General features: G+C 34.5%; 1 protein-coding gene across 4 annotated transcripts in view; it reads right to left on the bottom strand.

The window, feature by feature from the left end:
* Window positions 1–1,504: 1,504 nt before the first annotated feature.
* SNX13 (sorting nexin 13) overlaps window positions 1,505–26,844 on the bottom strand; it is a 77,648-nt gene continuing 52,308 nt past the window's right edge. The window contains exons 16-26 of one of the 4 annotated variants that reach the window (XM_067291614.1): window positions 24,765–24,802; window positions 21,163–21,232; window positions 18,400–18,572; window positions 15,466–15,573; window positions 14,209–14,319; window positions 12,678–12,839; window positions 11,449–11,520; window positions 8,865–9,010; window positions 6,940–7,008; window positions 5,584–5,696; window positions 1,505–5,057 (exon numbers count right to left, since the gene is read on the bottom strand). In XM_067291614.1, the coding sequence (XP_067147715.1) occupies window positions 4,810–5,057; window positions 5,584–5,696; window positions 6,940–7,008; window positions 8,865–9,010; window positions 11,449–11,520; window positions 12,678–12,839; window positions 14,209–14,319; window positions 15,466–15,573; window positions 18,400–18,572; window positions 21,163–21,232; window positions 24,765–24,802 (1,310 nt within the window). In that variant the 3' untranslated portion in view covers window positions 1,505–4,809. Of the gene's footprint in view, window positions 5,058–5,583; window positions 5,714–6,939; window positions 7,009–8,864; window positions 9,011–11,448; window positions 11,521–12,677; window positions 12,840–14,208; window positions 14,320–15,465; window positions 15,574–18,399; window positions 18,573–21,162; window positions 21,233–24,764; window positions 24,803–26,844 lie in introns of those variants that run through there. The other 3 variants (XM_067291615.1, XM_067291616.1, XM_067291617.1) reach the window with 3 other exon arrangements.

Genomic DNA, 26,844 nt, shown 5'->3' with positions numbered 1-26,844 from the left:
TTCCAGTTAGCCCTTTCTGAATTGGGTATCAAATAAACTGACTTATGCAGATTATTTCAACCTCAGCATGCCACAGTAATTTAAAGACACACTGTATGGGAAACAGGTATTTGAGATACTTCAGTACAAAAGTATTCAAACATATTGACAGGAGGGGAGGGAAACTGCAGTGGCACAGATGTTTCATGAAAGTGTTTCATGAAAATAAAGCTTAATTAGTCTTGAAATATTTAGCAAAAAAGGACTTGCTGCTTTCATTACATAATTTCCTTTCCTCCAAGATCTAAAACATGAAGTTTGTAGTTGAGTTATATGTCAATGTAGAAGGATGTTGATTGCTTAACATTAGAAAAACTTTAGCAACCCTCACCCTTTTATTAGGCATCAAAAACAATATAAACCAGACAATGTGATAGACTGAACAGTTAAATCGGCCATTTATTATTCTCATTCAGCAAATGCAGATACTGTTAAGAACTTCTAGACAAATTTATCATGGAGTAAATTTCTTGCCTTGAAATTATCCCAGGATGAGCATAACAGCCCCAACAAATAAGAATTTGCAATAAACTACTAAAATCCCTGAGATGTATCTATATCTTGTAGCAAAAGCATTTAAGTTAGTGAAAAGAGTAAACATTTTATCCTAGAATAAAAGAACTAACATCCCCACAGCTCAAGACATCTTTTTGATGAATGTGAAACAGCTGGAATAAATGTACCAAGGGTAATAATTGTGCTCCCATGGTATACCCAGCTGCTGCTGAAAAAAATAAAAAAAAAAAAAGAAAGAAAAGAAAAAAAGAAAAGAAAAGAAAACCCAGGGGAAAAAAAGACAAAAAGAATTTTTAAAAAAATTGTAAAAAACACAAAACACACACCAACAAAACCTACACACCATAGAAGTCCACAGTTTCTGCACATAGCCTTTTAAAATATAAGAAACTATGCAAATACTGATGCAAAATTTTCTGTTAAAGAAAAATTTTTGCATCTTCCACCCTCAGAATTGCTTCCTCAATACTATTGTTGCAATTATAATAAAAATATTCCTAGTAAGTAATGCTTAGTAATCAGCTTACATGACTAAATTAAGCACTAGTTAACATTATACAAATAACCAGTTTTTGAATTTGTGGAAAAGAATGGAAAAAACTCATGCAAGGCCAAATGTCTCATTTAGTCAAAATTAAACTTTTAAGTCCAAGTTTTCTATTTCTTACAGTAACACTTCAGGAAAAAAATAAATATGAAGTTGTTTCAAGTAACATGTTCTATTTCTCCACAGGTCAAAGAACATTCTGGCCTCAAAAAAAAAAGGTGATATTCATTTGTTAAAAGCAAAACTAGTTTATAAAGTGTTTAAAAGCAAGGAATGATTTTTTTTTTGATGGTACTTAACAGCAATATTTATCTGTACTGATTTTTTTCCAGACTTAAGGAGCATTCACCTGCTAGTGAGAGTTACTTTAAAAAACAAACAACAGTTAGAGACTCATAATAATCCTGTTAATACTTTATTAGTGTAATTTTTTTTTTTAGCTTTCTATTGGACAAAACATAGCAAACTCCAAATAAAAATTCAGAGTCTCTGCCATTCAGTAGAAGTGACCATGGCAGCCTGTTTCATGTTCACTCTTCGTTAAGGAAATGAGAAGGAGAGGGAAGGGAGGGGGAAAGCATCAATAGAACAATTAGGCACACAGCTCACACTTACTGTACAATGATATGCACAAGTAACTTATAACAGCTATATTCATGAGATGTGCTCTTCAGATTTTTCCCTTGTAATATATGAGCTATGCTCAGATGAGCAAAGACCATTCAGAACAAGGGAATTAACAAGGAGTAACAAATAAGACTTTTAAAACAAGTCCTTAAATAAACTAATGCAACAACAGAATGCAAAATTGTTCAGCTGAGAAGACATTTTTAACCTAAACCTCAAAACATTAAAAATTCATTTATTTTACAGTTATTCAAATACACATGCATTAAATGAAAATATTGCACAAAATTAAAATTTAGATTGTGGAATTTATATACTTTTATTTTGGTACACATTCTGGTAGCACTTAAAATTTACTGTTTAGTTCTAGCAAACACCAGAAGCACAAGCTTGAGGACGAACCAAATGAAATATTCAATTGCTCATTTTCTCTTAAAAATAATTAAGGCTAAAACAAGTGCATTTGTTGACAATGGCACAATTTTCAGTGGCCAGTCACAGCACCCAAAGGCCAGAAGATACACCCAGACAGTTTAAGTGCTGTATATTAACATTCAGTTTTGGAGACTTTATAGGATAATGGACTGCATGGGTTGACAGGGCGGATATTTTAAATGGGCAGCATGTAAACCATTTAAATAAAGATGCATACAAACTCTCTTTAACAAAAAAAGTATTAATTTCTGATGATTCTAGCCAACAGACACCAATGAATTAGGAAGCTACATTCCGTAATGAAATACAGAACTTCAATACATATATACACATACACACATGTATATACATGTGTGTATAAGTATACATATGCAATAAATTCATTAAGTAAAATTAATAAACATGGTGAATTATGTTCAGTTCACATTCCTAAAGATATTATTTTATTTTTGTACAGAAATGTACCAGGTAATTAAAAAAAATACCAAATTTGCACATGACCACCATTCTCTTGAAATTTATCATGGTACCTATAGATAAGAGGTTCCACAGATCTGACAAAACAATATTTTAACTTTTCATTTTCATACTGCATAACAAATTCTGTGATTTAAAAGACATAAATAAGATTTGGTAGGATCAATGATATATTTACTATATCACCAAGAACAGCTGCTGAATGATCTTTTATCAGTCAGATGTCAAGTATGCTACAGCCCTGACATGAGAGGAAGATAGAGGCATGTAAACAACAGGAACTGGCTATGTTGGTTACTTTGCACAGGAACTCAAGAAATGTGTTAATTTCCACAGCACTTAATCATCACACTTCTACACACCTGCAGAGAGGAAGGGGGAAAGAGTCTTACGCTTTTACTGACTTGTCTTCCTGGAAATCATAAAAGGTAGGGTTTTAATTTACAGTCTTTAGTTCTGCGATAAAGAAAAAGCAAGTGCACTTGAGCCCATGCATACTGTATGAGAATGTTAACGATACAATATGATCATCATTAAGTAGTATGATAAGAGGCTACATTGCATGAATAGAGTCCATGAGAAAAAATGATCTATACATAGGATTCAGTCAATTTAACCAGGTCCCATTTTGAGGGCCTTCCGTCTTCTCCTCTTAGAACACTTACATAAAATAAAAGGCCTGCATTTCTCCCCCACATAGAAGGATCATTTGTTCCCATTTAGACAAAAATTACTATAAGGATCCTTGATCAATAGTTAAATCTTACATAATGATTAGCATTCAGAAAAAAAAAAAAAAAGGACTCTATAGGATTACTTTCTATTCTCTTGGATAGTAGCGCTCATAAACAATAGGGGACTATGAAAAGAAAATACAAACTGAGATATACCGTGGCCAAACATTTAGTTTGACATAATTATTCTTAACTGGACATAAATTTTCTGATGAAACTAAACAGATAGATATGGGGCTTTGATGTCAAAGTTTTATTAAAATTTTACACTATGTAAAAATAAAAAAGATTATTTAAAAAAATATTGTAGTTTTATCTCCTTTTTATTTTCATATATACACTGAGATGCGTTCAGGAATTTCCAAATTTTTGCATATGACTTTAATGAAATCTTGTATCTGTGAGGACCCAACTAATTCTAACATTTTTCCATATGAGCCTTAGACACTAAAAGGTAAGGAATCTTTAAATTAAGCAGGACAGTCTTTTACACCCAAACGATTTTCAGATTTTAGCAGGGAGTTGTGTGTAGACTGTTTCTTAGTGCAATTTCCTCATCTTCTAACATGATATCTATCCTCTTTGAAACAGGTCCCCCCTTCCTTCTTCAACGATTGAATTGTCATATGTTCAAATATACCAACTGAACGTGACTGTGATGTCCCTTCTCCACTGAAGTTACATGCAAAATGTATGTCAGGTGCTATAAGAGCAGAATATGGCCCTTAAAGCTAAAGAATAACCAAAATAAAGGTTTTATTTTTACTGCAGCTCTGCCTTTCATTACTAAATCCCCCAAAAGATCTAATGTTAGTTTATTTTTCAAAATACAAAAGGTGAAGTTAATGTGATGTAAAAGCCACATTATCTCAACCTTTCTTTAATAAATGTACTTTTGTGATGGGGTTATCCCATACCTCCCCTCCCGCCGAACCTGCTGTTCCAGAAACTGCTTTTCCTGTTAGCTCAGCCTTTACAGGGATGTTAAATACCTACAGAACCTCAACAGTCATAATGCAGAACAATCCCACCTGATTCTCACACATTGCACCATCTCCCCGTGCCAAAACACCTTTTTCCTCCATTATATCACTGCAGTTGTGCTTTACTCAAACAGTCTAGCACTTTTCATTGCTGGCAAAACATTGACTCAGGAGCAGAAGGAACCAACATTCTTACAAAATGGACCAGTATTCTTCTCAATGTTGCATGAAGATGCACCAAATCATTTAAGACACACAAACCCTTGTGGTAGTGGTTGAATTACAGGTGAAGATGAGAAGATCCACAGGTCTTACAGATGCATTAATAATCTAATATGTGACACTAAGAGACTGGTGCAGAAATAACAGCATGTGAGTTTGAAGCCCCAGAGCATCTGCCCAAGTTAACGACTCCTGGACAAACATACACCAGCTTAATAGGTTTGCAGTGTCACCTTTTCTGTAAGGAAGGCGCTTGAGTAGAATGTAGTCTCTGCTTATACCTCTGCATCTGCTTTGACCGTGAATGCAGTTTGTTGAAGAGCTCATGAAACTTGTTTTGTGGAAATAAGGTTTCTAGGAATCTCTCCAGAAACACATAAACCATTCTTTTATTCAGTTGACTGTGCTGGAACATTTCAAAGACCCGAAGAATGCCTTTTCGTGTTGTCTCGGCACCTATGATGTGCTTCAGTTCATCTACAAAAATGATAATTACACAGAATTTTAATTTAACTTCTGCCTCTGGGTTAACAATAAACTTAAATTGAATGTTAAATCTTTCAAGTAATTTACCCAAAGTTTTTTCTTTTTAATTATGTAGCTTATAATTCAAAGATACACTGCCTCTATTGTACATAGCACAATTAAGGTAAAAATTCTCTTACAGAAGGAAGGATCTCTGAAAGTTACTTCACTTTTGTGCTGTATATGTGAAATTTTACAGTGAAAGCACCCTGTGCTGGAATACATGCATTTCATATACAAAACTTAAAATCCTCACATGAAACTAAATACAGAGCTGGTTCTAAGAAGATTACAGTTGCAATATCAAACTACACATGAAAATCTTCAATGCTTTAATAATTAAAAACCTTCTTATTTAAGTGTAGCTCATAAGTCAACACTTCCTCTCAATATTTCAACACTCAACAAGAATACTGATGTTAATTCCAGCCACAGTATATGGTAAGGATTATTTGGCTTCAATTCCAAACCCACTTACCTGGCATTACCTCCAGTAACTTAGTCTTCCCTGCTACTCTTGTTCGCATTCTAATAGCTTTGTCTCTCCGTGGGACAGTCTCTGCTAAAATGCCATTGGGCCAAAAAGCATCTCTGTAATAAAAGCAAATCTGTCAAAATACATTAAAATTTTATCAAGAATTCTTGAAAGGCTCTTTTTAATCCCTCAAAGCTATTTCATAGAATAATATTAGAAAGTAATTTGCACACAACTTAACACACATTTCCAATATTAGAGGAGGAAAAGAAAAGGAAAAGAAAATCACAAGCAAGGAGTAAAATACGCTCAGTATATTAGTGGTTACTGTATGCTACTTCTTCCTTGCATTTTAAGTACAAGAATCAGATGAAAGAAAATTTTAAGGAAGTTTTACGCACCAATCTGTTTCCAAAAACATCCAAACACTACATATTTGTTACACAAAATATGCATACATATATATATATATTTTTAAAAACCAAACAGTCTCTATTGCCACTGAGAGACTGTAGGCTCAGGTGTATTAATTGCTTCATTAGCAAGTTATATTGATGAAAGTTATATTATCTGTAAACAATCTAAAGGTGAATGAAGTCATTTCAGTGTAGTGTACAGCCATGCAAAATATATACCTCAGTCTGAAAAGCTATTTCTCTTTAGTGAGTGACATTCTTTTTCTGAGCAAGACGCATGCATTTTTGTTCATGGTTTTATTAAAGAATGACCGAATGTCCAGTGAAGTATGACCCTTGGGCTACTAGATTATCCTACTTCATACCTTACATCCCATCACCGTAAAATAAATAAATAAGTAAATAAATAAATGTTCTTGCTCAACAAATATCATAGAAGCTGTTAAGACTTTTAGGAAAGGGAATGACGTAACCAGCAGATTCCTCTAGTCATAGAATCTTCACCACTTTCAAACTCAGAGTTCAGTTCAGTTGTTATATTTGCCCATGTAGGCAACATGTATCAACTTAGAGCTAAGTTTTATAGTAATAATGATTGTTTGCCTTCTAGCACAAGGAATGCACATGGCTTCTGGTAAACAAGTTGCTCCATCCACTAATATGGTGAAACTCAGAAGTATAACAGTACTGCAACACTTCAGGACTGGCTAAAAAACAACAACCACCACCACCACCACCACCATTTTAGAAAGACAAGAAAACCCAACGTTCTTTTTTTTTTTTTTTTCCCCCACTTAAGACACTTAAAAACCATGGTCTGCTCCTCACTGGAATTCTGTTCAGTAGCAATAATTTCCTCATGTAAAAACAATAGGAAGGATACACAGACATTAGACATCAACCGACAAGCATATCATATTTAACACCAGCAGAAAAGACATACCTGAAGCGTTTCACTGCATCTGCTACTTGTTCAGGAGATGTCATCCAGTCAACATGATCAACTATTTTTCTAAAAATCAAAGCAGCAGGTCAGTGGTGTCTCTCATTTTGTTGTTAAAAAAGAGAACAAATAAGTATAGCATTTTACAGAGTATTCTAGGGCAAACAAAGTAATATTTCAGCTTTTCTCCAACTCCATAAGTAGGTTCTATAAAACTGTACACTAGGAAGGCAAACATTGATAAGATTGAGTCTCAAGAAAAAATTAAGCTCACTGGTCTCTCTTCTTTGAAGACTTCTAAAGCTAACATTTGAAGTCTTCTTCAAGAAGTCTTTGAAGACTTCTAAAGCTTACATTTGCTACTTGAGCAAATGTAAGACTACTAAGCAGGCTGGAAGTTGCATCTCACAGCAGCGTTGTAAGTTTGTTTTGCTTGTAGAGCTCTCCTCCACACATTCAATGGGCAAAAGTTTTGCTTCTGTACTGGGTAGCACAGAACTTAACTAAAAAGTTAACTGTTGTACGTACATAGGTAATTACTTCATCATCTTAAACATAGATATGGACTGACCATAAGCTTTGATCTCCATTCATCAACAAATACACATGGCTCAATATCCAAAACTAATATGTTTATGGAAACAAAACAAGCATCTGCGTATCACCATAATCCCAGGACCATTTTCCTAAACACAATTTGAATCTAGTTTTCTAAGAAATAGGAGAAGAGATTTTGCTGCACAATGACATTAAACCTTAAGGATCTGCTAGAACAAGGTCTGACTGCTAGAGCAACTGAACCAGAGGAACCTGGGAACAGCAGAAATAGTACCAAGTCTAGAAGCAAAATAGTCCTGCACTCAAGTCATTGCAATAAGAAAGCAGTAGCATGTACACATATTCAGCTAGTAATACTACAGCCTGAATACAGCAAAAAGTGTTCAGAAAGTCATTCAATAGGATGGCAAGTTTTTGGAAGCACAGTTCTCCAGATAACTGCTTGCCACTTGTCATCTGGCCTCTAGGAATGTTTGCATCTGAAACAGAGCCACTGCTGTTATTACATGGCCACATCACAACTGGTACCACAAGAACTGCCAAATATGCTGGTGAAGGGGAAAAGTTAACGCTACTTCTTGAAGGAAGTGTTGAGAAGCCATTGTTCACCTCGCAGAAAGCAACAGCTTTTGATTCACAGCACTGAACCAAAGTGACAATCTAGTGTCACTCCTGTTTCTAAAACATTTTTTGTTTTTTATTTACATTTCAGAAACAAATGATTAGAAGAGAAAACCTGGAGATAATGAATTTCTAAGCTAGGGGAAGAAAGGTGACTTATTTAGTACTACTAATTTGCATTGCACATGGGTAAGAATGGATATGTGTTAATTTATGGAGAGATACAATAATGAAGGGCAGAATGAGCATCGTAACAGTGCTTTCCCTTTCTCCCTCCATCTTTTAACGTTTGAGAGTGAAAACATAGCATAGGAATTAAATATAAATATAGTACACCCAGTTTGATAGTGCTAGTGGCTCACTTTTAGCACCAAACAGATGTAACCAGAAACAGTGAAGAAAGTAATAAACAGTATTAGCAGCAAAAAGGATTATATAAAAAATAGGGCAAAAAGCACAGACAGCATCAATATTAAGTTGTTTTCAAAGAAATGTGAACTCTTGCAAATATGTGAAAGGTCTTGTGGAAGTTCTCTAGCACACAAGTACTACAGGAATTTGTGTTTCAGCAGTATTTTGTGGTTATGTCTATTTTCCACCACTTTTATATTTGGATTATTGATCCTCTGTAAAGAGGGAAGCATACAAAGTTACAAACAGCATAATTTAATAATACAAAAAAGGATTTCAAGACACTGTCCACATCGCCTCACTCACACAGAAGTTCTACATAAGAAAAACAGTACCTATTAATTGTGTCACCATATGTTGCCCTAATAAGTTGCTGAAGCAGATTTTTTATATTTCTTCTTAACCACTGATTTCTTTCCTTTAAATCGAAGACTTCATCCATAAGGAGCAGCATTACTCTCAGTGGAATATTGTCATCCACCTGATGAAGTGAACAAAAATATAATCAGTACACTTTTATTTCCATTCAGGAAAGCTACGCTGCTAGTAGCTACTTCACAGTTTGAATGCTTCAGTATAAGCAGAACAGTGACAGAAACATTTTGCTCTAGGTGTTTACTACAGTATGAAATCTTCCATAAATCTTCTATAACATGACTGATAGCAGATAAACTAGGTTTAAATCCTCTGAATTTTAAAATGACACTTAAAGAGAAACTGTTACTTCACCAAAGCTGAGCAAAGTTAACACAAGTAAATACTTAGTAATAATACTTAGTTCAAATTCCTCCTTAGGCAGTAGTGCTCCCAAGAGTGTAACATGAGAATTCTTGAGGAAGCTTTTCTTTGGTACCTTTTCTTAGGGAAGCAATACTGCCAAATTCACCAGTGGGATTTTATTTTTTAGGCGATTCTGTGGATTGCTTTTTATTTAGAATTCAGTTAAATTTGTGCTTTTGTGACTGTAGATTAAGAAAAGCATCATCATTTTATTATTAAATAAGTTACATAGATTATTGGTTTACGAACAAACAACTTTAACAGAAATCCTAAAACATGTAATGATGTGAAATAATTTTCAAAGATGGATAGTGCACACTTGCAGTAACTGTCAACATTCATATTATTTTTAAAATATTAGAATATGAGGGAGAGTTTACTCAATGTTGTAGTATGACAGCATCAGATTTTTGTGTTTGATATTATTAATTTTTTCTCTTATAGAAACAACACTAGCTTCTTATCCAACTTATGGCACACACATGCTTATATTATATTATATTTTTTGATTATTTAAATTTTATATATTCACTACTAAAAATTCATAGAATACCAAGTTAAAACCACAAACTTATTAAATCCTCAGCAAAATTCATTAAGACTGAATACACTTTCTCTCTGTTTTTGGATTGTGATTTTTACATTCTAAGCATAAGATTCAGTGTTTTGTTTTATATTTTAAATCTGATGTGGCTGTACATGGGAGAGTAGTTTCAGCAGCTAACGTAACTTTGCTCATTTTACTCATGTTTGCATTATATTGCTAATGTTACCATGGGAAAAGTAACAAGAACTCACAGCTGCGTAGACTTTTTTTGGGTAGACTACATGAGTACATCTATCTTCAGAGTGAGTTTATAGGGCCAGAACTGTCATTTTAAATGCATATACAAATTATGTTCTTGGTACAACTGGAACACAGACAGTGAATTCATAATTCAGTTGGAGATTTAATAGGGCCATATATCGCCTATGTAGTATTGCTTCCCCAAGGTTAAGAAATAAGAAATGTAAAATTCTGTTCAACGAGCTGGCGTATTTTTGCTTGATTTGGTGACTCTAACTTGTGAACAACATACCTTAAAATAGCAGTTCACAGTTGAAAGGTTTCAAAACATTATTTTCAAGTGCTTCTAAGAGACAGATTTCAATATTACTTTGAAGCTAAAAAGCTGCAATCAAGAATTCTGGCTTCTATTATTTTACAAAAGATCAATGAAATATTTATGGAAAAGCTGTTCATGTACTTAACCTGTATTATTCTGTTTTGCCCGTGAAAAACATGAAGCTTGAGCAGTTTGAAGATACACGTTTGTAATAAACAATTTACAGACATATAGTCTGATATATGGAAAAACAATGGTAAAAGAAAACCAGTAGAATTCACGTTCTACATTATTCAAGCAAAAAGACATTTACCAAGCCATCATAGCAGCTATGCGCAGGAAGACAAACTGGAATGCTTTGATGTGGCCAAAAAAAAATGTGAACTGCAGAACAGGTGCAGATTTATGACCACAGCAAACTGCATATAATCACTTTCTGTCCTAGTTAAAGATAAAAGGTTTTTTTCAATTGTGCTCACATATATGATCAATGTTTCAGTCAAACCAATAGCAAAATACCACAGCTTATGAGAACATCAAGAGCTTAAACTTCATTTTCAGGTTTCTAATATTACTCATTTATGCATTTTAGGCATCCACATAATGAAGGTTTATTATTTAGAAACATATTTCAAAGTTTTTTCTATAAAAATATATCGAACTACTTCTGATCCATTATACAAATTTTTCTAAAAAGTTACCTCAAAAATAAGATTCCATAAAGTGCTGCTGACACTCTGGCCCCACACTGTCTTTGAACAGATATCAGTAGGAAGAAGGGGGGGGGGAGTCCCACAGAAACAGTAGTATGTACACTGTAAGTTACTGCACTATTGGGCAAATCATTTCAGTACTAAAACAGATGCTAAGTTTCAGAAGGAACTATATCAATTTCCTAACAAAATTAAATACTGTTTGTAAGTGTCTGGTATAGTATCAGAAAACAATAACTAAGTAGCTTAACACAGGATATGCAATTCACTAAATTTGGTTTTAGAGGAGTCATCTTTGAAAGGACGTGAGTCAGACTCACATTGTCATCAATTGGTGCTGCAACACGGCAATGTTCAGGATCTGAACAGGTTTTCTGGATCAGAGGAGGCACCTAAAATGAAAAAATTAATCTTTATAAGGGAAAAAAATACTGTTGAATGCCAATAAATCAGATCATTTTTCATAACCAATTTCATTATGAAAACCAAAACCAAACACTTGGTCAAAAGTCAGTCACGTTACAGGAGATAAATACACAGTACTCATTTCATCTTCCAACAGATCAAGTCTGTACATATTCTCCTATAGCAATCAAAGTTATAAACACCCTTAAAACAATCCACATGCGTATTTAAGCCAAAAATCAAAAACTGTACCAAAGCTGGAAGAAAAATTGACAGTTTTATCCTCTGTTTTCTGAAGTGCCTAGTATTTCAGTTGAAAAATATCTATAAATCCACATGGGACTGATACTTCTTCTTGAACTTAACTCCTGCCTAGTTATGGACTTGTCAGTGAGTATAACTGCAGATACACTGTTAGTCACACAACAGCGAAGCTACTAGCAATGAGAAAGTCCAGACCCAGTCATTTTCTCTCCAAAATAATTATGTTTTCCAAAGAAAGCCCCAGATTCATTCTTTCCCTTTATGGTTTAAGGGTTAACTCATCTGTGTTACTGTTCTACGTCTACTGGATATAACTGTTTTGCTAACATGAAATGCAGCAATTCCTGACCAGAGGAGCTTATGATCATAGTTACATACAGAAAGAAGAGGGCAAGGGAAAAGCAGGTAAGAGGGATGTGTTAGGAAGACTACTACTTTCACAGAACTTCTAGGTAGCATGCCTTGTTATCACTCTTCTTTTTTTTTTTTTTTTTTTTTTAAGGTATTGTATTTTAAGAATATATCAGATGAGAAAAGGTAACAGCAGTAGATGGCAGGAGAGGCAGAAAGAAAACTGAGTTAAAAACAGAATTCAGCATGGAATAAGCAGAGGAGAGGTTATCTCCTAATTCTGAGTTTCAAGATTCATGTTCCATCTTTTAATGTGTTACTTAATAGCAAAGAGAACTCCACATTTGTAGTATGATGACTGCTGAACTTTATTACAAAGGTGTAGGTATAAAACATTGCTTTGCTATCTAGTGACTTGACTTCACTGTAGTATAGTCTTGACTCTTCATTATAATACACAACATAAGTTTAAATGTGGTGATAGCTAGCCTCCTTGTAATTCACTAGTATGTAGTGAATGTTTTCTTACCTTGAAAAATGATTGCTTTATGTCTTGTCCCAATCTTTCTGACATTTTACCCATGTTGTCTGACATTTTAGTCATTCCCTCTGCCAGGCTGTCAGGGAGAGACTTGACTGCATTTGATACATTTCTCATAGAATTACGCAGTGGGTTTACAAATGTGTCCATCTGAAGGGGAAGATGTTTAACCAGAATTGTATAACCTATGAGGACACTAGTACATTAATACACTATGAGAAGTATCACACTATTCTAGTGGACAATAATACAAAGAACAACACTTAATTGCTTAAGTTCATTACAGAATGCAGACAAAAGTTTCAGCCTCACTTTCACTTATATTTCTCTTTCCTTAAATCCCTACTGTAACTATTGACATCTTTCAAAAGATCTTTTTCCTGATTCATTTCCTTTTTCAGTTCCTTGGCTTTTATTAGTTTGAATTCTTTCTCCTTTTCTTGTCCATTTAGTCAACCTTCTCCCCTCCAAGCCTACTTCTTCCAGATGTGTTTCATTCCTTGCTTTCAACTTATCTCCTTTGAAACACACCTCTTTTACACAGCATCAGAGTACTACATTTCATTATCTTGGCAAGTACCAGGCATAAAACAAACAAACAAAAAAAAGTAGTTCCATAAAGTGTTACAATTTTTTCTTTCAATATGTACTTTAAATTCAGTCCAGAGGCACATATTCTAATATAATGCTGTTACAAAGACAGGAGTGTGAAGAACCCAATAAAGTTGGAAAGCAGATCTTATTCAGTCATTACATAAACTTTGATAAACCTAATATGAGAGGTTTTTACTTCATTTCAGTGTTCAATGTTTAAGGAACACACCTAGAACAATTTGAAGCAACTATATTTGTTGCAGATGCTTACTATATAAAAATCACTAGAGTTTAGGAATAACTATAAGAATCTGTAAGAATTTGCAAAGCAGCTGCCCACATGGACTGGTCACCTGAAGAAAGAATTACTTGTTTTAAGAAAGTTATGGTGCATAACAAAACAGATGCACAGCTCAGATCTCTGTATTTGACCAATGGCTCTGAACATTTACAACGGCTAAATAACAGCAGCTTTTGAATGGAAATGCATTTCATCTGTTGGGCTGAAAAGCAGAGAGCATGGTAATAGCAGCAAATATAGAGTAAAGAATTGAAAAAGAAATTAGAAGGAATGAGACTACAAAAAAATATCACAAATGTCTTTGACAGAAAGTAACTTGTGATGTACATGCTTTTTAAAAAGGCTTAGTGCATTATACAGTTTCTGATTTGAAAGTTTTATTTGCTCATCACACAAATAAATGTACCTGCTACAAAAATGGCAATATTTTTGGTTCTATTTGTTCTCATTTCCTGAAATATTTTGTCACTCCCTCACACAATAGTAAAGCAACTCACTTGCAAGCTGTTTTGTAAAGTGCTATATAGCTGTTTAATATCACTTCATAACCACTATGTTCGATGCAATCATTATGCTAATAAATGCTCCACTCAAGTTTCAATAGATGATGCATAACATTCTTACCTTCCGTGCAAAATCTCCTTTCCCTTTGCTGTAGGCTTTATTCTCCAGGAAGTCGTACACATAATGGGCTAAAGCTGGAGAAGCTTTCATCATTTCAGGATTTAATAAAAGCTGAGTAAAAAAAGTTTTAAGTCACTTTTTAATAAATAACAATCAAGGCCATATCATGCACGCTATCAGAAGTTTATCATGCACAATCAAAGTTCATATATCTATATATAGACACTGCATCTTGAAAGGTATTTTCTCATTCATTCTCTAAATTTTATTAAAGCATTACACTACTCCAAGGGTGGAAACAATTTGCTGCTTCATCATCCCCTGTAATTTTAACAAATATGTTAATTATAGCCTTGCGCAGAAAAATACACACCTTTACAACCATCAGCTTCTAAAACTCACCAGCACAAAATAGCAATAACTAAAATATATACATATATAGCTATAAAAAAACAGCACATCTCACAAATGAAAAATGTTAATATGCTCTAAAAAGAGCAGCTAGATATCACAATAGTTTATTCAGTTTCATTATTTCTGAATAAAATTATTAAGACAGTATCTATAAGGTCTGTTTACATGCCCATCAAGTCAGTCAGTACACTTTAGCACTACGTGCCTAGGAAATTACTATGAAACAAAACAACAGAATTCATTAGGGTTGGGCAGCCAGAGGTTCAATCTGAACGGAGAAGTCAGGCAGTTGTTCACACAGCTCAGCCTGGGTGCCGTGCCACTTGTTACGTTACAGCACAAGAGAAGGTAACCACAGACATGAGCGTAATAGAAGTCAGCAGCCTGTGCTCAAAAACCAGCACAGCTGGAACCTCACCAGCTCAGAGGAGTCAAGACAGAAATGGCTGAAAAGAAACCAAAACAACACAGAAGTGGCAAACTTATTAGCTAACATCAAGTTTAAACCGCCTACAGCATACTATTCAGGCTATATCTCCTCTTAATTTATTTGGATGAATTACTTCTGTTCTATTAGTAAGTTTTCTGAATCCTTGGATATCATTACCTCAAAATTAAGCACCTCATCTTCCTGTAATAACTTGAGGAACTATCTGTGATCTATGTCACTTGTATTTACTGTCATTACTCAAATTTGGCATTTAGTTTCAGCTGGCACACCTATGACAGCCTTTTTGGAATAAAACAAGAACTGCTAGGCAGTTTTACACCTCAGAAAAAAATTTCCAACTGAGAACACAACTTAAAAATATAGAAAAACCCTCCTGAAACATAAAAGCTTACCTGCAAATATGCATTTAAGTCTTTTTTCCTCTTTTCCAAGAATTCTCTGTCCATGTTGTTAAATGTCTTTTTGCCAGGAAGTTTCAGTATATTTGCAAGATTTTCAAACTGGGGGGGGGGGGGGGGGAGAAAGATTTTTTTTGATCTGTGTTTAAAATAATTTTATACCACCACATAAAGCTCAGAAATGAGAGGAGCCATTATAATCACCTAATATCCTTTGCCATATAACACCTGACAATTTCTGCAGCAATCCCATAACTCTTATTCCCTGGAGAAGTCCAAATGAAAAGCAAGGAGTCAAGAACAAATGCACACAATAAATTGTCAGAAGACTGTCAAGGGCAAAATTTAATTCTGGAACATATATGTGATATTCAGTTCCAGTGATTACAGAACACTATTTTGAAATACACATTTACTTTTAGGCTAGTTCTGTGCAAATTATTCATATGTCATCACACCTACTCAAAAAGATTTTGGTTCAAGATTTATCACTGATATTTAGACAGAAGTTAGTAGGGATATGACTATACATCAAGAGAATTTTCAAGTCTTTCTAAAACATCTTCCCTTTCCTCTCCTGATCAAACCTACTGATTAAGGAATTGTTCAAGAGGAAAGTTTTTGTTCTTCGAGTGGATGAAGTGGATTTATTCACAGGGTATCACACCATGCTTGATATGCCATCACCTGTGCCTTTGCTTCAGGTAATGACAGTGATTGGCACTGTTGAAGTGTCTTCTACTGTTCCATGGTTCCACATACTGGAAAGGTGTTACAGTGAAGCAGAGGAGAAAGAAGAGGCCCTAACACTTTGAAGAAGGACAAACTTTTTGCTACAACCCACAGAAATAAAAGTGGCAAGAATAAAACTTGAAGTATCAGGATTATATTCAAGTACAAAATCCAGACTTCCCTTAAATAATAAGATTCTTTAGGGGATAAAGAAAAAAGTTACAGTATCTGGGCTTAAAGAACCAACTTGGGAAAAAGGTGGTATACTCTTCTCTCCACAGGAGACTACAAAATTACATTTAAATTACATTAAATGAGTGGTTGACTCCACTTTAGTCCCTGCAGAGTGTCATTTTGTGAAGACATTAAACTCTGTAAGGTCATATAGTTTGTATACAGTTTATGGCCTGCAGGAGGAGGCAAAGAGTAACTTTCCAACTTTATTAGTCCCATTCCCTTGGATGTATGTCATGCAGGAAAAAAAACGCTGAAGAGAGAATCTAGGTTTTATTGGGATATTTGTATCTAAATAGAAGCAATGTATGCAAAGAACAGCCTCTATTTTAAATATAGATATCAGCTTCAAATGATATTTATAAAATTACTAACTAAAAAAACTGGATGTGAACCTATACAGTACTTTAAAGAAAAAAGCCCTTACAGATAATATGAACAGGTAACTTCAATTCCGTTTTGGACTAAGTACTATTTTCTTGGAGAAACACGAACAATAATCTCTGCCCTTCCTATTAAGTTTAAATAAAAGATTCTAACCTTTACCCTTAAGAAGTCAAATTAGAAAAACTATCTCGGACATGCATTCAAAAAGAAGAGAGATATTCAGTGTACCAGTGATGTTCCTGTACCTGGAAAATCAGTAGGAATGTCAATTTTTTTGTCAAACCAAAGCAAAATTTTTGGAGTTTGAGATACTACGAAGAACTGAAAGAACTTCTTTACTTTTTGATAACTTAATGTGCTAGAATGATGTTTTTTCCCCAGTAAATTCAATTCAAGTACACTGGATTTAACAATGAAAAAATTCCGAGCTTTCTTATTTTGAAATGTGCTGCTGCTGCCCTTTTTCTCCTCCAGTGAGGTAGTGGTAGGTCAGTAGGTCAAACGACTGCCCATATTAGCATAACATTAACTCATTATTATAAGAACAGGGAACCCACACCTGTTATAACAGGTCAGGGATTCTTCAAATCTGTGGATTAATTTTGAAGAATCGATTTCAAGAGAAATGCAAAAAGGTCATATTTCAAATTTATTGATGGCACACTGTAAGTTAATCAGAAATTCAAAGAAAAGTCAGATTTTGTTTATAATTAAAACAATTATTCAATACAATGATTGCTTTTTAACAATGCTATTTCCATTTTTACTATTGTTTTGACTTTACAGGGCTAACCTACCTGAACAGAATTTGTTCTCTAAGCCTCTCTATTAACAACAGAGTAAAGGGCTATAATCCAATGCTTCTGACTAGTTAAAAGGTTTACGCGGTCAATCTAAATGCTGCAAAGACTTGGTTTAAAAGCATTTTACTCTTTTCTTTTAAAAGCAATGCATTACTGACACTTATTCATGTCAGCAGGTTCTACTTTGTACCAGCTGGTGAATTACTAGTCTCTCTATTTTTTCTTCTTTCATTTCATGGGGGTTAAGAGTCTGAGAATACAAGCAGAGCAATAAAAGACAGATTGTCTAGCAGCACACAGAACTCCTAACAGCTGTCCCTTCTAAGACTCCATTGATCCTTAACATTTCACTTAAAACCTAAATGCCTATTTCCCAAGCTCAGTTTTTATTTCTTAATCTCTGTGACAAATACCACAAATGAACTATGCCACTGCTTCAGACCAACAGTACTTCCATCTGAACATTTTTAAATAAAGTTAAGCAAAGGGAAAACAAACAAACAAACCAATCCCTTTCAAGTTCCACTTATTTTTATTAGAGCAATTATATAAGCACCAGTTACTAAACTATACAGAGGTGCACCTGTAAACTGCTCAGTACAAATAATGTATGATATAAATAGTGGAACAAATCCAATTTAATGCAAAATAATGTGGTATTATAACTCTGCATCTCAATTCACTTGGAGAAAGCCAGTTCTCGCGCCATACTATCACACACAAAAAAAAACCTTTCAAAGAAACCTTAAAAAGTTTCTGCACAATGAATTACCTGTTCAGTGATCCTCATGTGAAAGTCATGGAAGTCACTGTAGCGCCGGTATGTCTTCCATGTCTCTTCACTGTTTGCATTTCGCCGATGGACCGTGATAGCATACAGTGCGTATGTCTTGCCATGGTCATTACATACTCCTGCCACAGCATATGGGTCATAGTCAGCATAGACTAGTAGTTTAAAAACAAAAATAAAAAGGGAACAAACAGAAGAAAGGAAGACGAAAGGACACAAACGTGAAGTGAAGAAGTGTCTGAAATGACAGACTTGAGACAAAAATGGACATGTAAGCAGAAGAGTAAGCCATCCCTTTATCCAAAGCACTTTAAAAGTGGTACCCTCCAGAAACTTACTATGGAAACTTAAGTTTAATCTACAGCGATTAAGCAGCCTAAAAGTTAGACAAGTTTCACTGACATGCTAATCACGGACAAAGAATAGAAAACATTTCAACTTCTAAGAACAGTGAATAGATTTTATTAAAAATAACTTTAGACTAATGAACTCAAGATATGGGTGAAAAACAACTTTAGAACCAGATGAAATTCTATAGTCAGCAGTCAAAGTACCTTCTACTTGTATTGCAAAAAATCTACCAAAGTAACTTTTAAGTGCAAAAGACAGTGCTAACAAGCAGAACATTGTAAGCATTCAGTTTTGTTATTAACAGCAGTAGTTTGTTATCAACAATAACATAAAAATAAGCCTGCCACTGTTTCTGTAAGTCAACAGAAACTATATATGTGTGTGTGTGTGTGTGTGTGTGTGTATATACATACACACACACATATATAGATATATATGTATGCACACACATTTTATGGAGAGGAGTCAATTTATAGATTAAAAAAAGAGATAGCTATTTTGAATAGAAACAAGTACCTTTGTCCTCCATTGCACATTTTAATTTTCTCTTGCACCTTCCTCCCATGCCCAGTACAGAATTTATTTTTCAAAAACTTCTATTTAGTCTGCAGAATAGTCTAGAACTAACTGTGTATACAGTTTAAATTGTGCATACACATTTAAATTGGCAACACGGTGCATCTTTAAGTGTGGAACCAATGTCAAGTAACACAGTATTTCAGTAGCAAGATAAAAATCCTTTTTCGTTACATTCTGTGAACTCCTCAGTGCACCGGTGCTCTATAAAATGCACCTTTCTTAACAAATCATCAGCTCTAACCCTTGTTGTGCTTCCAATCTTGACTTCTCTGAAGTAGAGGGCTGAATGAGCCACAAGCAGTCAGTAAGCATCCTTAGGAGAAGGGCAATTGCTGACAATGTAAGAACTACTCATTAGCAATGTGCACATTAGTGAAGGTGTATCACCACCCCTTCTTTTGGCAACTACCCTCTAGATGATGAATGATGAATGATGAAGCCCCAGAGAAAAGAGCAAGCAGTCAGGATGCTGCCAAAAGACCACCCAGAGAATTGAACATGGAAGCCTTTGCAGCTGCAGGCACTTCTGAGCAAGCCCTATCCTCTGACCTCACGCTGATCATTCTGCCATGCTGCCACCAGACTACAAGTCGGAGACACTGCTGAATTGCACCTTCAGGAGTACCACCTCAGGACAGCAGTGGCAGAAAAAGAAAGCAGCCACCCCCCAGCAGGCTACTTATGTAACAGCCTCCTAATCAGCACTTATTTTGCAAAACAAAGCAAGGTGAATCTTCAAAGATGATGGAGAAGGTCTGGTATAATCCCCCCAACAGCATATTAAACAGGCAGAGGAAAGGATCCTGCACACAGGTGCAAGACTGTCCGCAGCATCCACAAGGCAGGGACTTTAAGCCTTTAAGTATCCCTTCATTCAGCTGAAGTATTATGGATAGACAGAATCAAGCTGACAGTTATCAGTATGTGCTGCCATCAAAATAATGCATTAAACATTATTTGTGTGGTTTTAAGTTTACCTTTTTCATTAGAAAGACCAAAACAATACATCTCCTAAGTTTAATTCAGAGAATAAGCATCTCATATCATTTTAAATAAAAAAGCAAAATTTTGAATCCTAACTTTTAAATTATTTTTTCACTTCTCTGAATAGCAGATTTAAACAAAAGAGGGCTGAAAACTGTTTAAATAGACACTACTGGATTGTAGCATGCTCTCTCATACTGCGTTAAAATAGCAGAGCTTAATTTAAGTGTCAAGTAGTTGAATTCTTGCTCATAACACATCTCTGCTATACAAACACACAACGTCAAAAAAGTCTGTTGCAAAGTGAACTCTACAAAACGTGTATCCAAAGACCCATTCACAATTTAGTTACCCCAGTGGAATCCTGCCTATTTAGGCCATTTGCAAATGATATCTGATAAGTTTATCATGTGCTCTCATGCAAATAAAAATTTTAACTTATTACTAGCCAAAATTTTTCAAAAATATCCAAAAATACCACCACTGTAAAGACTGAAGTAACTACCTCGAAGCTAAGTCAATGAGGAAGCACAAGATAAGGGAAGATTTTATAGCAAGAGAAGTAAACATTCAAGAATTAGAATTGGAAAAATAATTACAAGCAATGCATGCAGCAAAAATTAAATTACATTGAAGTACAGAAATACAGTCTACAACTGCAACAGCAATTCTGTAAGGATTTTCATTACAAGGACTTAATGGGAAATATGAATTCAAATGCTATATGAAGTTTTAAAACAAAGTGAAATAATTAGGATTTGAAGGGTCTGTAGTATTAAAAAAAAAAAAGACAGAAGAGAAGCAAGCAACCATCACAGCAGATGCACTTACCAGTATCTGAGATGTATGCATGGATTTGAACCGTCTCATCTGAAGGGACATTTGAGAGGTCATCTAAGGACTGCAAAGTGGGGGAGAAAGGGGAGAAGTAAGGAACAGGCAAAAGAGAATACAATCATAGCCACAACTGAGAGAGGCTTTTTCTTTAATCTATTTCATTTTCAAACTCCCAGTTTACAATACTAATAGAATAGCTTAATGCACTGTAACAATTAAAATAAGTATTCTTATTATCTGGCTACTAAAACCTTATTACGCAAATGGTAGGGCACCTTATTTTTCCCATGGTTTCCTCAGAGTTTTGTGATCAGTGATGTACCTGTCACCCTCAATTCTAATTGCAAAAGTACAGCTGTATCTAGTCTTTTATTGAGCATCAAATAAATAAATAATATAGCTATGAAGATACAGATGTTTTACAATATTTAGATCTTTTGATTCTATCTTTATACTATTCCATTTTCTTCCAAGTGACTTAAAACATTAAACAAGTTACGGTACAGCAAAAATTGAACATCAACTCTGTTGTGTATAAAAAACAGCAAAAACTTTCCTCAGAAATGTTTTCCCTTGTAACAAATAAAGAGGTACATTTTCAGCTAGGCTAATGCCCTGTCTCCCTATTTAGTAATTATCTAGGACCAGCTTAATGGGCTTATCTTTTTAAAGAACCTTTTATATTATTTAAAATTAGTACATCTGACTATTAACATTTAGCATAATCTTGCTGTGCAAAATGGTTGGGTGAGAAACTTAGATACACTATTGCATTTGCCAAAAATAGAGGATAGGCCTATGGACATGGATGGTCCTAGTATTAAATTACTGGGTTTACAAGGGCCAAAGATGGAACATACTTAAAAAAGACTAGGGACTTGGGATCTTGACTCCTTCAGGCATCTTACCCAGAAATTCTCAAAGATATGCATTCAGAATGAATATGCAACTACCCACATATCTTTCATGGTAGTTTGATATCACAGTTTGACCAAGCCAGTTTAACACTGAGGTGCCACCAGAAGTTGCGTGGAGTGCAATCAATTGGGTAGCAGTGCCATACCTACGCAAACTATGCAAAAATTTCTCAAAATGCACCAAATCAAGCCAGCATTTATTAATGACCTTTAGAAGCTGAACCCAGCCATTTCTCCTGCTTTCAAGGTCTGGGATATGCAATACCTGCATAACTACCTCTATTTGCTCAATGCAAAGGTCGCATATGAAGCTCACCTTATGGATCCATTCAGACGAAATCTGCAAGAATCTATTCCACAATGGTTTTATACCCCAGAAAAGGTGCCCTACTGGTTTAATATAGCAGATGCATGTATCAAATCAAAGGCAGAAATTAAGAAATTGCTTTTGTAAAATAAATTTTCATACATAAATTTTCAAAATTTTGAGCCTCTTCCAATCAATCTTAAAATAAAGGTATAAACTGCAGGAGATGTATTTTATAAGGTAAACTTCAGCAAACACTCAGATACTGTGGCAAGGCACTATAGAGGAACAATTAATATAAATAAATTAAATAGTTGAGACTTGAACGGCTACCAAAACATTTTATTTTTAAAATGCCTGATACCGCTAACATGAGGTATATTCCCTGGAACACAAGTTAATTACAATGCAAAAGTATCACACCACAACCCCATCTTATTTAATACATTGTCCTTAGTTAAAAGCACAGAAATTTGCTGACCTCTGAAATAACCTTTTCCATGGTCTAGTTGGCTTTATGTAACTAACTGACACAAGGGAGCTATACTATTATTACAGACTTTTACTCTTGAAATGGAATTCAGCCAGGAAAAACTAATCTGCCAATATTCAAACACCTGTAAAAGCACTGAAAACCCTGAACAGCACTGAACAATACAGACTACAGAAAGCAAAGGTTCTTATGCATAAACAGACACTTAATATACATTTCTGCTAAAATGCCCTTCACTCTCTACAAAAATAATAAATGCAGTATTCTAGAAATATACTTTTCAGAACAAAAATAAGACATGGAAGTGTCCTGTGCAAATACCTGTCTGTAATGCAACAGTGTTTCATAAAGGCTTTAGGACTTTCTAGCTTAGTTTGGAAAGGGCATGTAAAATTAAGCAGTAGATAAAAACTAAACAAATGAGCTATAGCAAAGACAAATCCTTACCCATAAAATACTTTGATATGCCAGAATTTTTTAAAAGAACATTTGAAATATCTTTTTTAAAAGCTTAGTCAATTTTAAAAAGCTCTTTTGTGAAATGTTATCATTGCTTTACGTAAGTTTATTAAAAAAAATCTGGCTAAAGCGAGCTTTTCTTCTGCATAATCTAAAAGGATTTTGTGTAAGTTGCATCAGTTGAAAATTTACCCCTTTTCTTCATATTCCAAAATGTAAACAAGAGGAAAACAGTATAGTAAAACAGCCTTGCCCTCAAATAAAAAAATAAAATAAAAATCCTCACAAGAGCATGTTTACATTTATGTTAGATGCATTTCTTTACAAAACGAATTTTATTCCTCTGCATGGAGAGCAAGGTGATCTAACTGATGCACTGGAGCTCCTAAGGAGCTACAGAATGGTCCCAGAACGAACTGGGATTGCTCATGAAGCACATCCGCCAGGAAACTGCACGTAGACCTCATACCTTTCTAAAGGTACAAGGCTTAGGAAAGTACAGCTACAACTGACGGTTGTACAACTGAACCGCTGAGGTACAACTGAACCTCACTTGTTTCTTAAAACTCCATTGAACTGAGCCACAAGACAAGTGGGAGGGAGGGAAGGAAATACCTCTAAAATGTGTCTGATTTTTCCTCTTTAAATGACTACAATTTGACTTTCAGTTTACAACATTCTAAACCTAATAAAATCTATGAGGGACAAACCATTTGAAAGACAATGAGTGAAAAGTATACAACTACTTTCATAGTTACGAAACCATTCAGCATGTGTATAGGTGTCTTATCAAATTTTTAAATCCATGTATGTAATAAAGAAAAGCTTCTGACAAACTTATATAGTCAAAAACTGCTTAAAAATATATATATATGTATACCAAAATGTGAATTTGAAAGCGACATGTTTATAAAATGTAGATTCATACCTTGAATAGATAAAACCCAGTTTTTTTCCACGTTTCCTAATGAAGTCCTATCTTGAAAAACTATAAAAATGTAACTAAATGACTCATTTTAGAGTTTATTTGAATTTAATTCTTTGAGATTTCAAAGGATTTTTTTCACCTATCACCACCTAACCCCAAATTCATGTCTATTTAAAAAAGACATCGATAAGAAAGCATTTTTTGCATAAATTAATTAATTGTAGCTGAATGCATAGTTTCTTGCAGGAAAAGAGTACAAATATTTCATGAAATACATGGAGAAGTGCAAAAAGCACAGGTTTATCTTCCAAATTAATTCATATCTGAGGTTTGTTTCAGTTTGTTTTAACAGCAAGGTAGGTTTTATCTGAAATTAAACTGTAATGCAGTAAGTTCCCTAACATATACACAATTCAAACTACTTTAGAACACTTTCTCTACTATTGGGGAGAAAAAAGAAAAAAAAAAAAAGAAAAAGAAAAAAGCACTTACCAGATTTATGCTGCCAGTAGGAGACCCATTAAAGGATTCTGGGAGTAGCAAGGAAGAGGGAAAGGAAAAACAAGTTAGATTTTCTCCAAAGTCAGGCCACACACAAGGGGAAAAAAAAAAAAACTGCAAAGACAAAACATTACGGGAAATTGGACAACTGTAGCATTGGACAAGTGGTGTGTGCAGCATCTAAGCACTTCAGGCTTCCAATAAAAACATATAAAGGAAAATGTGTGCAAGTACATATAGCTATATGAAATAAATACTCCAGAGAACATTAATTTTTATGTTAAGCTCATATCACATTAAATTGCTTTGTTAAGGAGTCAGCTTAACAGTTAAAAGATTTCAATCAGATTTGCACTTCAGTTAGTGAGAAGAATGATTTTAGACTTGCTGACTTCTTGGGACTATGTACAGGGGGGAAAAAAAAGTTTGAAATGATCAAATGTTTACTAGCTTTGTTAGAGCACAGAGATTTAAAAAGCTGTCTTCAGCCTGAATATTAAAATGTTCTTCTATTAAATAAATTCTGAAAGTGAAAAAAATTACTGTAACTTTATTCAATAGAACTGTTGCCAGCTAGCCCTTCTACCCAAAAGCATTTATAAGAAAAGAAAGCTAAGACACAAGAGTGCAGGAGCAGACAGGGACAAAGGGACAGGTTACTAGAATTACCTGAACCCTCATATGAGGTATACAACATCATACAAGTAATAATTCAATTTAACATAGGAATACTAAATAATTTGTTTTAAAATAACACAATGCATGTCCTTATCCACTATGCATACAATGGCAGCATGCATCACACTACTTCAGAAGGCATAACAGCTTTTAAGAGAATTCGCTAGATTGAGGACACCTGTTCAGGCCCCTGAAAGGATCTGGTTTCTTCCACATACTAGAATCAAAACATCTCAAAGCCAGCATGGCAGGATAATTAAAACAAGACAAAATAAAACAGAAAACAAACACACAAAATCCACCAGGAAGATGATACACACATGGTGTATAGTAAATTCCTGTACAACCCCTCAAAAACCAAAAACAACAAAAAAGCACAGAAATAAACTCTCCTCTTCCCCCTCCACAGTAGCATACGTCGAAAGGAAGAGCCACACTAGCATTCACAAAGTGAAATGAAGCTACTGTTTCTGTTACTTCCACCCTACAAAGACAAAAAACAGCTACAAATAGTAGCTTGAGTTGTACATGCCGCACTTAAGCTTGCTAGTAGCAAACTAAAGGCTGGCGAATGCCAAAGGCCAGCAGTAAATTGCAAATACCATCAGGCATCCTCTGAATTCTTTTTTAAATCCCTTCCATGTGAAGTTTGCTTAAATCTCAAAAACTTCAGAATCTTTTGATATTCTATCTCTAGAGAAAACATGAATTGAATGCTTATGCTCCCTGACTGACAGATAAGGCATAGACTTACTCCTATTTCTATTCGCTTTAAGAGTACATTAACATTTTATTCTATTTAGGTAGCTTTCAGTGGCAGGACTGCATCCAATATTTGTTAATGATTTTGTTAAATATACACAGTCAGGAATGTTAACCTGGGAATGACCTGACCTGTATCTGACCCAGGTAAAACCATGCAAATTTTTTCAGAATTCCAGTTGTGTGTTTTTTTTTTTTGTTTTGTTTTTTTTGTTTTTTTTTTTTTTAAGAATTTAGAAGACTGCAGATTGTTAAGTGAACAAATTAAAAGCTACGGAACAGAACTAGCACATGAAAATATTAGTAGTGTTATATTCACAAAAATTGGTCAATAATTATAGAGGAGAAAGACACCAAACAAAAAAGAACAAGATACAATAGTTAGGTAAAAGAATTTGAGAATATGAGAATGAACATGCAGATGGAAAAGTGTTATAGAATACTGTGTATACTAATTTAGGTTTTGCAGAGACATTGGAGATAGCTCCATCAACAGGACTAAAAGAATATGGTGGAGTGAATAAATTTAATATTGAAAGAAACAAAAGTGAGAAGATCAAAACTGATCTTTACAATTCCAATTCTTATGATTTTTCAGACATTAACAATGTATACCACTAGAGGGTAGTAA

This window comes from Apteryx mantelli, chromosome 2 (genome assembly GCF_036417845.1).
Source record: "Apteryx mantelli isolate bAptMan1 chromosome 2, bAptMan1.hap1, whole genome shotgun sequence".
Taxonomy (NCBI): domain Eukaryota; kingdom Metazoa; phylum Chordata; class Aves; order Apterygiformes; family Apterygidae; genus Apteryx; species Apteryx mantelli.
Note: the sequence above shows the minus strand (reverse complement) of the source record. Positions and strands in the feature narration are given on the sequence as shown.